Source organism: Gavia stellata, chromosome 7 (genome assembly GCF_030936135.1).
Source record: "Gavia stellata isolate bGavSte3 chromosome 7, bGavSte3.hap2, whole genome shotgun sequence".
NCBI classification, from domain to species: Eukaryota; Metazoa; Chordata; class Aves; order Gaviiformes; family Gaviidae; genus Gavia; species Gavia stellata.
Window position 1 is genome coordinate 40,661,718 of NC_082600.1, and position 13,042 is coordinate 40,674,759.

General features: G+C 43.1%; 1 protein-coding gene across 1 annotated transcript in view; it reads left to right on the plus strand.

The window, feature by feature from the left end:
• The window catches only part of RGS6 (regulator of G protein signaling 6), a 293,534-nt gene that overhangs the window by 228,358 nt on the left and 52,134 nt on the right, over nucleotides 1-13,042 (plus strand). Inside the window, exons 9-14 of the mRNA XM_059819792.1 lie at nucleotides 398-479; nucleotides 1,008-1,082; nucleotides 2,433-2,531; nucleotides 3,616-3,677; nucleotides 8,124-8,234; nucleotides 11,470-11,595. Of these exons, the coding sequence (XP_059675775.1) occupies nucleotides 398-479; nucleotides 1,008-1,082; nucleotides 2,433-2,531; nucleotides 3,616-3,677; nucleotides 8,124-8,234; nucleotides 11,470-11,595 (555 nt within the window). The remainder of the gene's footprint in view (nucleotides 1-397; nucleotides 480-1,007; nucleotides 1,083-2,432; nucleotides 2,532-3,615; nucleotides 3,678-8,123; nucleotides 8,235-11,469; nucleotides 11,596-13,042) is intronic.

Consider the following 13,042-nt stretch of genomic DNA (forward strand, 5'->3'; position numbering starts at 1 on the left):
GGACCTCTGTCCAGCACCGGCTGAGAGCTTCACCTGGGGTAAAGAGGTCCCGGTGGGTCTCCTGACAAAGCCAAAGCCCAACGTGAACTGCCCCAGCCTGCCAAATCAGAGTCTGGGAACCGAGTATCAGGAAAGGTTGTTTTCCCTTCCAGATGAAAAAACAGATGTTAATTTTCCACCTGAACAGGAAAATCTCTTTTGACACACATTGGAGTAAATATCAGTGATATTTTGTTCATGGCACATAGCCTTGCAAGTGGGAGTGTGACATTGCTATACAAAAAAGTGGATTTCTGATTTTCTTTTATTGTGGGGTTAAAAATCCCAGCTAGGAACTGTAACAAAGAAGAAAGCGTTACTTGTATGTTGACTTATATGGTTACGCTTTTATTTTCAGAATCGACAGAAAAAAGGATAAAACAGAAAGAAAGATTTTGGACAGCCAGGAAAGAGCATTCTGGGATGTGCACAGGCCTGTGGTAAAGCTCTTTTTGAATGATAAGACTTTCCAGGTTTTGGCAGGAAAATTTTAATACTAGTAAACATGGTGTCATGTATTGCATAAAGACGGTGCCTTTAAAGTCACCACGTGGATTTTCCTTGCAGTTCAAAACATACCAAGTGTCTATAAGTTTGGGGTTTTTTTAGACATTCTAGGCTTGTGCATGCATGGGACTGTTGATTTGGAAGTATATGATAAATGTGAAGTTTTGAAGATTGATTATTGTGCATGTGAAAGAAAAGCAGCTTACCCAGTTTGGCTCAGAATTCCTAGAAAAAGCTCCTCTCTTAGCTGAGATTTCTTTCTCGTGCCAAAGTTATGAGTAAATGGATTGGATGCTGAGATGCCAACTTTGGGTATATGCAGCCTCTTGTTTAGCAAGGATAATTTATGGGACACAAACTTCAGGAAAGAATTTTGGACAAGATCTAATTGTATAGTTTAGAAGGTAAGGTAGCATGTGGATTGTAAACAGAGGAGTAATACGATTACCATCTCTTTTCAGCCGGGCTGTGTGAACACCACAGAAATGGACATTAGAAAGTGTCGTCGTATGAAAAACCCACAAAAAGTGAAAAAGGTCAGTTTGAGTTTCTGGTTTTGGTTGTGGGATTGTTATTGTTTTTAATGCAAATCGTGCTTGATGCCTACAGTATATCAAACTTACCCAGTATATCAAACCAAAAAAAGCGTTTTGCAAATATCGCTTCCATTTTGTTCTAATTATTGAATTTACTATTCCTGTTTTACCAGCAGACCAGTACAGACTGGGTGATGGGTAGAGCTGAGAAGGCCATTAAGGAGCTCTGTGTCTTGGATATCTGCTGGCTCTGCACTCCCATAAAATTAAAAGCAATTGACAAAAGTGCCTAGGTCCCATTTTCGGAGATGACTTGGGCACAGACTTTTCAGAGCTGTTTACCTGCCTTAATCATTTCAAAGGCTGGATTATTAGCAACTTGGGTGTCTTTGACGTCCAGCAAGTTTTAGCTGTTCTGTGTATGTAGAATCATAGAATCACTTAGGTTGGAAAAAACCTTTAAGATCATCAAGTCCAACCTAACCTGTCCAAACCTTACACTGCCAAGTTCACTACTAAACCATCTCCCTTAGCGCCATATCTACACGTCTTAAGTACCTCCAGGGATGGTGACTTAACCACTTCCCTGGGCAGCCTGTTCCAGTGCTTGATGATCCTTTCAGTGAAGAAATCTTTCCTAATATCCAATCTAAACCGCCCCTGGCGTAACTTGAGGCTGTTTCCTCTCATCCTATCTTGTTTACCTGTTTTGGAGGTGACACCAGACTCCTGAACTTTCATGGGCAGTTAAATTGCAGCAGAGCTATTCACATCTCTCTTACCAATGTTAAATAAAAAGAAGCACAATATTAAAGGGTAACTGATATTACTTTCAGTGCAAGTCTCTGTCCTGAAAATGAGTGGCTACAAGTCAATCTGCAGGTTTTTGTTTAGGGAGGTTCACATGAACTTGACCTGTCGACACCTGGTTAAGCTCTTTCTTCAATGTGTAGTTTTACAGCAAGAAATTAAACCAAGTGAAAGAGAATGGCATAGGATTAGGTTCTAGTCTTTTCTTTCTCCACTTGATTCACAATGACCACTCCCAGTGGTCATCCTGCAAGCGTTGACACACACAGCCTTCAGCGCTCCTAAAAATTATCAGCTGCATTTTAACATTTAAAATAAACTCTTTTCTTAATGTGCCTGCAGACCTTCCAAGTGCAGGCATCTGCAAGCACGGTCTGATCTGTAAATTTTGCTCCAGGCTGAATGATTATTGACCTGTGTGGATATAAACAGTAGGAAATGGCTGGCTTGTTACCTTACTTCTTTGCATACAGCACTTTTCCTCATTGCATAACAGAAAAATGCCTTAATCTCTTCTGTTTGTTTACTGGTTCCTCTCAGTCAGTATATGGGGTCACAGAGGAATCTCAGCCCCAAAGCCCTGTACATGTGCCCTCCCAACCTGTACGCAAAACTACAAAAGAGGATTTCCGGAAACAAGTAAGTAGATGGCTATATGGCAACTCTTCTGAGAAATGTTATCTGCAAAAAAAAAAAGCATATAAAGTTATTCAGATATCAGCAAAACCAATTGTATGCTTTACTTGTCCTTGATTCTCACATACTTTACATAAAGTAGTATGTATTTAAAAGTGTGGGTGTGTATATATATTCATTGAGCAGTGCAGTTGCATGATGACATGTATTATGGGTAATACTGACCTTTTGAATCTACTATTATTCTGTCTGTGGACTGGTAGGCAGATAAATTTCCAATTCACTGAGGATGTGTGAAAAGCGGGCAGTGACAAAGGCTAGGGAAGAAGCCAGCATATTGGGGCACAGGCTGGGGACGGGGTGGTGAGGAAAGGCATCGGTTGGTGCATGACTGTTAGACTGTACAGTCAGAGCTTTTAGGGAACTGGGAAAAAGTTATTTGCACAATCACCCCAAGGAATGGCCAGCCAACTCGCACATCCTTGCCCCGGCACAGCGAGCTCTCCCTCAAAATTACTTTCCTGCAACAAGCAACACTTAGTGAAGTACAGGCAGGAATTGCTAGGTCAGCATTTTAGTAAAGGCAGCTTTAAGCATGTTTCTTAGGCAGCCAATTTTAGGGTGGTCTTCTGAACTACACCTGAACGCTAAATTTCTTGAGCTTTTTCCGTCGTAGGCAACATAGGCTGCAGAGTACTGTGAAGAACTAGTTCATAGCTGAGTGCAAATGTGCTGTAAAACAGTTATTGGTCTTGTGATGCCAGTCAGTTAAATGGAAGAGAGGAGTGTGGTATAAAAGGGGGATCACATTGCACCCTGAGTAGTCTAGGAATCTCGGCCCCAAATATGTGCCTTTCCTGCTTTTAATTATGTCTTCTGCAGCTTCCCCTGGGTCTTTGCCATAGGAAATGGAGACTCCTGTTGGAAGCAGTCAATAAGCTGCTTCTAATACCGAGGGAAGGGTCCTGTTTCCTTCTGAGTTACTTTTGAGCTGTTTGGAAAGAGAAATCAATAGGGTGTTGGAATATGATCAATGCATGCTGTAGAGCTCCTGGATTGTTAATGTCCTTGTCATCTCTCTCCTCAGATAACTTTTCTGAACGTGCAAATAGAGAGACATTGTTTAAAGATGTCCAAAGTAGCAGAAAGGTGAGTGTCCCCATTTGCATCATTTCCCATTCTTTCCTCATCTCCAGTTTGGTATTTCCAGAAACGGATAGCGGGCAGGAATGCACAAAGGCTGGTCCCCCTGCTCTGCATCAATCCTTCCCTCTTCTTGACCAGCCGTGCTGCCTGTCTGCTGACCACTGACACTTCTGCACTCGCTCTTCTGCCACTGACAAAAAGTGGGTGAAAAATGAGGATGCTGTCATACTGTTAAAGCAAAAGAATTATCATTCACAAAAGAAAGAACCCTTGCAGTACTTTTCTTTCCCACCCCTTCACAACCCTAGAGTTTATTTACAGAAAGTCATTTCTGTTTCAATTTGAAAATACCCTTTTTTCTTTTGTGGGTCAACTCTCAGTGCTCATCTCTTGTTAGTCTGGTACAGCTCTGGGGAAGGAGCTGCGTTTGTGTCTTGTTGCACATGGCGTTCATGTCCATGTTCCTACTGGGGTCGTAGGGCCAGTCTCTGCTCCCACTTTTACATATGAAACCCTGTGGGAAGTACTGGGGTTGTACTTGCGCTACGTAAGGCAGTGTTTTAAGAGGTGGATTTCTCACAGAGGTAAATCAAGGCACAATCTCACTTGCAGAATATTTATTTTTGGTAGGAAAGTATGAAGAGGTAAAGAACAAGCTCAAATTTAATTGAGAATGACAGCTCCTGTACTTAGGTACTTGTAAGTTACACACATTTGCAGGGGAATCACTGAGACAAATGTAGGGATCGGCATGCTCTTCAGTAACATAGCCTTTAGAGCAAAACTGTGTGGAACCTGAGAGGCGTGATAAGGGCTGGTGCCTTGTAGAGAAATAATAGAGGAATTTTTATTTAAGCAAATTGAAAAGAGACTGCCCTATGAAATGTGCTTTGCAGTGCCTGCACCTGTAATTAGCATGTGTATACTAAAGTAGGCAAATTAAATGGTGAGAGCCCCAAAGTAAGTTCCTATTGACTCATAAAGTTTAACAATTAAAATGAAAATTTATCCAATTAAATAGAAAATATTCAGAGGCTCCCTGAGATCCTGCATACACTATATTGTGCGGTTGAAATTAGCACATTCATATTTATGTTTTGGGCTTACTGGCTCTTTTTTATTAAAAAAATGCATTTGTGCTTTACCAAAAAATGTCATTTTATACTGAATTTACTTACAATGACCTTAATATACTGAGACAGTAATAATTTCCAGGCTGGTAATTTACAAGCAAGCAGATCTGTTTTGCTTGAATTTTTTCTAGGTAGGTATTTATTCAATAAGATGGACTCAGTAAAACTCATTCACTTGTGAACATCGAATCCTGTCCATATAACACACCTGTTGTTCAAATTCTTAAGAAGCTACTGACATTATAAATGTAATATTGTCAATGCCAAAAAAACCTATTACTTCTCAGTAAAACTGAACAGAAAATTTTCCTACTTTGAAAGGGCTTTGGGCTTTTTTTTTAATTGGTCCCAAACTGGAGAAGAAAACGTTGCTATCAAAACCTGTGCAAATCGATAACCGGGAGAAAAGTAAATAAAATGAGAACAATCAAAAAGTTCTTTTCTCCTGTGTTGCAAGTTTCATTTTGAAAGTATAAAGAATGAAAATCATGGTTGTGATATTTACCTTATACCTTGTGAAGAAGTGTTTGGTTACATGATGACTTGGAGTGGCAGTGTTGCTGGAAGGTCCCAGGGCTTGGTGCGGAGAGTAGTGGGAAGTGCAGCCGGGATGCAGAGCGTCACGGAGCAGGCGGGAGGGAAGTAGAGGGGCTGGTGAGTCCAGTGGCTTGGCAAGGGTGGGGATAGGTGAGGAGGAATGAATGTGGATGACCTGGGTTGGACAATTGCCTGAAATAAAAACCTGTGTGGCCTGAAAGCCCGATGTAAAGTGTTCAATACAAACGCCAGGAACAAATCTGCTGCGTAAGGAGGTGCCGTTATTAACAAGTCACTTTTCAGTCTGGGCCCCGCTTTCGGGACTAGTGCAAGTGACAGTGTGGCAGATCGGGGTGCAGGGGATGACTTCTCGGCACGCTCCTTTCCTTTCGACAGCCAAGCCTGACAGCAGCACCACCTGCCACTTTTTCAGTGCAGTGCAAAGGCCCTTTCAGGCAGGACGAGGGAAGTAACAAGGAGCAGATAAGGCAGGGAGCAGTGGGGGAAACAAGCTGCTGTCTATTCTGTTACAGGAATAAGATATAAGTTATTTTAATAGTGATAGACATACATTTTTCCATGAATGCACGCTGTTCTGGGGGATAGCCCTTGTCCTGCAGAAGAGGAATGGAAAGGCTCTCAAAAGATTATCCCCAGCTCCCAAGAAGTAAATACCCACTGCTAAAGATTTGTTTCCCTCTCCTCCCTGCTCCCCTTCCTGGAGTAGATCTGCACCAACTGTGGGAGCAGGCATCCCTCAGCTGCTCCAGGCACCTTGGAAACAGTTTTCTCCTCCTTTCTTCCACATCTTTTCTTCCCGCTTGGGACCTGCACACTGTCAGGTTTAGGATTTGGCAATGAGATTTGAGAACCACTGAGCAAAACTATCAATATATTCTACCTTCTGTCTTCCCTGACTGCATCGTGCAGTGTTGGTGCAATCCCCGTACATATGGCATCACAGAAATGGCTGGGGAAAACTTGAGTATCTTCCTACCTGAAGCAATCTCGGCTCCCTAGATGAAAACGTGTCACAAATCTGTGTTACCCTCTCAGCTTCCCGAAGTTTTTGTGAAGGCTCAGCAGGGCCCCCTGATTGTGAGGTAGTCGGGCTCTCAAGGCAAGCTCTGCGCCCTTCAGTGAACTCTTCCCACCACCTCTTCTACCAGAATTGCAGTGCATCACCTGAATGGCCAAAAGTCCAGGTTTGCATTTTGACAGAAATGCTTTTCCGTAGAATTCCCCCGCCTCTAGTCTGCTTTAGACAATGAGGCAACGATCCCACTGCTGTCATTATACTGAATCAGCAAAATGTGTTTAGCAATTCCCCCTTGTTTCATTTAATTTAGTTTTTTCCCCTTTTATTTTTGCTAGTGCTTGTACTAGAACCTCTGATGCCTTCTTATTACTTTATTAGGAGCAATTCAAGTTTCACAGCAGATATCTCCTGATTGATCCTTTTTGTTGTGGTTTTTTTTTTAACCAACCCTCTCTCTCATTGATGTCTCGGGGATTGCTGCTGCTCTCTGAAATTGGACGCTGCTCCCTCCTCCAACCCTTGACCCACAGCAGTCATGAAATGTAATTAATGAAATGAGATGAGACAGCCCTGCATGCCCTGAGGGGCAATGGGAACCTGCTGTGGTTACAAAAGTGTATGATTTTAATGCCTCATGATAAGAGCTAGGACAAACAAAAAGAAATAATTACTGTAGAGCAGGTCAGGGAAACTTTCTGCCTTTTGTGACCCTTTGTTTCACAGGGTCTTTTCATTCTCCTGCCTTTTTGAGGTGTGGAAGACCAGAGGTAAAGCTTAGCATGGACAATCACAGTGCAGGTAGATTAGTTGTTCACTATGATGAGACTCAATTAACTTAGTTACTTGGCAGAGTTAGGCAAAAAAATTAAAAGTGCCCTACAGTATTTCCCATGTAGACTAGGACAAATTTCTTTTGATTTATTTCATATATGCTGGCTGTCTTTTGTAAAAATGCCCCCCTAGCCCAAACCCCAGTGGAATTCCTGAATCACTTATGCAAGCAGACACAGTGTTTTTCCCAGGGAAGCTCTTTGAATCTCATCCTAGTGAGAATTAGAGGCTCTATGTCTTATTTAACTCATCATGAAGCAAGCCAGTATAAAGGACAGGTGTTTTTCCAACATGCGTATCATTTACTACATTCTAAGTTAATTATTAGAAGCTACCGTTGAAGTATTTTACAATGGTGCCATTAGACTGAATGGTATGCCAATGTAAAAAAAAAATAAAAAAAAAATCTATAGCCTGAAGCTTTGATGCTCAGAACTGTGATCCTTCAAAGATTTAAGTGTATTTTTAGCTACAGCACATAACCTTATTTAGATGAGTTACTCATAATGCATGAATTTAAGTGGGTGTAAAAGTCTGCAAAAACCAAAAAGGCAAGAGGCAATAGCAACATGCAACAAATGAAGAGGAGGACACGTGCTTCATAGTCATCCCATGGCTCTCTGGGGGAAGTCCTACCATAGCAATCCAGTTGTTGCCTCGTCGGGCTTTTTGCGGGCATCTCAACGGAGAAGAGCTTGAGGAAAATACTGCAGTGAGCTGGTGGGTGTTTGCAGAGAAATCCTTGCATGCACCATCCCTGGGAAAAGGGACTCCTGTGGCTGCTGAGAAACTGACTGATCCCTACAAAAACAAAAAGAGGCATACAGAAAATGAGAAAGGCTGTGCCTCTCTGACTTGAGTGTTCAGGCCCTGATTCTTTTTTCTTTTTTTCTTTTTTATATCTGTCAGTTTAATAGCCTACACAGAGCAGTATGTGGAATATGACCCCTTTATAACTCCTGCTGAGCCTTCCAATCCCTGGATAAGTGATGATGCAGCGTTGTGGGACATTGAAATGAGGTAAGCATTGGTAGTTTTAAGTAATGTTAGAGTTGTCTTGCTGTTTTGTTTGTATGTTCTTCCCACTGCCCTGTTTGGATAGGAAGTCGGATGTCTGTAGCTTTACAAGATACGAGTACATAGCTGAAGTTTAAACAGGAGCTTACGCTTTATCACTTCCATGAATTACTGAGCCCTCCCACTTCCATGTGACTTGATGTGTGGTGCTCTCTAAGTCAGGTAACAGATGTCCTTGTGCCTGTCAAGGACATGGACGGACTCAGGTCTAATAGTCCACAGATACAGGATAGTGCTAAGAGATACTTGTTCCAGCACATCTCCTTTGACCCTTTAGAGCTTGCTCTCTGGTCCTCCCCTGGCTGCAGTGCTCCAGCCCTGCTCCTGTCCTGGGATCCCATGAAAGATGCCGCTGGCGGAATAGGATGGGTTATAGGGCAGTGGCCGTTCCCGCTGTGTGGAGGTGGATTTGGCCCAGGAGCCAGAGGAGTGTAGCTCACATAACGTGTGAGACTTGGCAGGTCAGAATTATAACAGATTGACAAAGCGAGTTTGGGCCTCACCTGTTAGTGAAGATACTGGCTTGCCTCTATTATGGTGTCTAATAGATGAAAAGGAGGAGGAATGACTGTAGGACCTCCAATGCCTTGCACCTCAGAGAGTTTCTCCAAAAAACCAAGCACAGCACTGCAATTTAGATCGTCTTTTGCCCGTGTGATGCTGGTGCAAGGGAATTCTGGCGAGTGTCTACATCTCTTGCTGTCATAGGCTATCCACAGCTCTTGTAGTGGGGCTAGAATTGTCCTGCCTGCCTCTCTGCCTGACAGCTGTTGCAGCAGGTTTGAATGAAATCACGGTGCCACGTATCGCCTTCGCTGCCCACATCCTGTGGCCAACTGCTGCAAGTGCTCAACAGCTTCTCCTACTGTTTAGCTGCTGCTGTTCAACACCAAATCCAAACTGGGAGTTCACTTTAGCAAGTCTTTGAAAAGAGAATGCCAGCTCTAATCCTGTCTGTTCTGCAATAACAATGTAAAGTTGAAGATGCCACCAGCCTAAGAAAGCCAATTCATAGTGAATCAGTGTTCCAGGAAAAGGGCAAGTTATTTCCCTGGTTAAAACCCATGTGGTCTGAGATGTGAAAGATATTTTCAGCTGCTTCTCTGGTCGTGACAGAAATCCATTCGTTCCCTAATCTCTGCCTCTCTTCACATAATTTCAATATTTTGGTTTTCCTTTTTCGTCAGTTTCTCTCACTTTCTCCATCCTCCCTAGCAGGGCTAGAACCAGATACAAGCCCTGCAAAATACTTCTCTGGAGGAACCCTGCCCACGAGGTAGTCCAGGCATCCATTATTTCTGCATCTGTTGAGGTAGCTGCAAATCCCAGAAAGATGTCTGTATCCCTGAAGAATACGATTAACCTGATGTCACGGCCTTTGTAGGAATTTAAAATAAATGCTTGGCTTCTGCTCTGATTTCAGAGTTAAGGAAGGTGATTCTCCTGCTGATGAAAAAGAGGAAGTTGTATTGTTGGGAGATGGAAGAACAAACAGCTTTGTATTTCTATTTTATTTTCTGTTGTAAGAGAACTTGCTGCATCTGCATCTGGTAGCAACTTGCATGAATAATTAAATGATCCCCGAGAGCTGCGGTAGCCCTTGTCTTGCCTGCAAAGCTGTTTCCTCGGTTAGGAGAGCAGAGCCCTTGCTCAGGAAAACAAAGAGCCTCTCGCTTGTAATGGTAAGGCCAGCTGCTGAGTATGGGCAGCCCTGTGCCACTACAGTTCATCCTTCGTGGCACTCGGGAAACGCCACGGAAAGCCTTCAGTTTTAGACAGCGCTTTGGCCTTTTCGTTCATGCTAGAACATTGTGCCGCAGCAAGAAGAGCAGCTACAGATCTCTGGGTTCAGCAGGAAATTCCCCGAGCTTAGCTCGTGCATAGCTCTGCATGAACATGGCTCTCGTGTCCCCGTGTCCGGGCTGGCTCACTTAACAGGTAGGCTGGCATCTGCACCCTTGTCCTCAGCGCTGCTGGCTCCTGGGTGAGCGCAGGAGGAGCCATCCCCAGTGCTTCAAGTGAGGACATGCCCATCAATTTTGCTTAGTCTTTGCACCAAGAGGAAATCAAAGCGGGCATTTTATTTACCCCTTTGGCTTATTTGTCTTCAGCACAGATCGCCACTGTCCCCTAAGGCTCCGGGATTAGGAATCGCTGTGGACATGATGAGACATGTGGTTTAATAGATATGTACTGTTAACAATGGCTCTCCTGTCACAAATGTGAGCAGCTGAGCTGTATTTTAATGGTTGTCTCATAGTGTGACGCCATCACACCAGAAGCTTTCAAACACTTTGTAAGCCCAGATTACGCTCTGATGCAGACTGTCTCGTAGGATCCTCGTCGTGATTCCCAGGCACTGCCTCTCCCCATAGGCATCTCTGCAACATGTCTGGCAATTCAAACAACAGCTTATGTAAGCGGGGTTGTATTAAGAAATAATTTAGGAGAAGGGTTGATAGTGATTTTCAGTGCCTCTGCATCTCAGTGTCCCAGCTGAGACACAAAATAAGAGTCTGATTAGCATGGAGGGGAGGAGGGAGATGCTTTTTAGTCTTCCAGGACTTAGGCATCCAAAAATCAGAGGCACTGAAAAATAAAAGACCACAAACCAGTAATCATTTTTAGAAATCTTGTCTGCACTGCTTCTTGGTGAAACTGCTTTTTTAATGCAAATGTGAAACTGAAAATCTGAAGCCAGTTCCAAGTGACCAGCCAGCACTGTGTGGGACATGAGGAGATGCTCTGGAGCTCACCAGCAGCCCAGGGAACACTGCTGGCAAATTTCTGCCTTGACATATAAGAAATTCCCAAGGTACATTTGAGGAGATACATAATAAGTGCATAATGAATAATCATTCAAGTACGGTAAGCTGTTCTTTACATGAAACCTACCAGAAATTACTCTGAAAATCATATCATTCACTGTCTCTCTCATTTTTGCCATGTACGTTGCACCCAGATACTACAGATGCTTTAATGATGACCCTGGTCTTTATAGCTTCTTTTTGTATGTTATTTGCTAACTTGTATTTCTGCAAAATCTTGAGGAAAAAAACACCATCTCCTCATCTGATAATCTTTCTCCCTTTGCTGCTTAGCAGAAACAGCAGCAGCTGCTCGGACAGCAGGCAGAAATGCACATTCCATCTGTTTTTTCTCTTCTTTCTCCAAACAGCAAAGAACCTAGTCAGCAGCGTGTGAAAAGATGGGGTTTCTCCATGGATGAGGTGCTGAAGGACCCAGTAGGACGAGACCAGTTCCTTCGTTTCCTGGAATCAGAATTCAGCTCAGAAAACCTCAGGTGAAACCTTTTTTGACTTGAACTAAATGAATGGGGCTAATCCTACTCTCTTGCATAGGTGAAATGCAATGCTTGGTCTGTCTTGAACTGCTAAACCCACCCATTTGAATAAAGTTGAGAAGGGCAGGATTTGGCCCATAGCACTGCTACGGATGCCTATACCAGAACTAAGTAATCTCAGGAACAGTGTTTAGCAGAGCCAGTGTTGTCAAGTATCATATGCAAAGGCTTGCAAAGTTGCAATAATGTATTGAGACATGGCATATCGCTATTAAGCCCCCTAACAATATAGAGGATTTATATGTGTATTTGTGGCAGGGGTTGTGTGAGGGAAACATAGTGTGGTGATCATGTGGTTAAAACTGTTGCAGTACTGGCACTCACCAAATCGAGTTTGCAACAGCTACTTTTAATTCTGGCACCTCCTAACTATTCAAGAGCTTGACTCTCACCTTAATAGCACTGTCTTTGTGTGGGGATTCTGAGTACCTGGCTTCTCATCTCGTGAAGAAAACAAAACTTCTATTATGAAACATGATGTAGACACCCACGTGATCCTACATCAGATTGAGAGTCTGTAAATCTATTGTGCACAATTCTGCTATTTCAACTACAGCAGGAATAGGCAGCAATAATAAGTTGCCATTTTTTGAACCAACACTAGATGAAGACAAAACCATTTCTAGAAGATCCAGTGCCTCTGGCCTTGTCTGTAACACTGTTCTAAACCTTATCTCTGGCCCTACCACATCGCTCCAAATACAGTCCCATTGCAGAATTGATGAAAAGACATTGGATGTGCCAACAGCATGCTTCATTCTGGGGTAGCAATCTTTTAAAGAGTATGCCTATCTCTTCAGCCCTTCCAGCTGGAAAACTAAGTGCTAAACTCACACCTAACCTGTGCCTTAGGATTCATTAGTCACCCCTACGTACACCAGAACTAATGTATTATGTCATTTTCTCTTACTGATACCAGATATTTTCTCACTGACAGAAAAATAGAGGTCTAGCTAGATATCTCCCATAGGCCCTAAGCTAAACACATAACCCTGCCTACATAGCAAGGATGCCCCTGCTTGTCCTAGCATTAATCAGGGTATAGCCACAGGTTTTATCATCCTTGTCTTGAATCTTAACTCTAATTCCAATCCTAACCCTGAAGTTCGTTCTAGGGAAAGCAGCTCTTCTGCTGTGGAGAGGGTGAGGTCCATGGAAGAGCTAGTGTATTGTTGTATCCTGCAGATACAACCAAACCACAACAGGTCCCATAACAGCAGAACCAAATACACTACAGTGAGCTCTGAGAAACTGGAATTCCCAGGATTATGCTTGAAACAAGGCTGGGGCAAACACTGGGATTGGTGTGCAGGATTGCAGGCATTTAAATGCTAGCTTCATTGCTTGGTGCTGCAAAGCCCAAAGAAAATGGGAGAGGGCTCGTGCC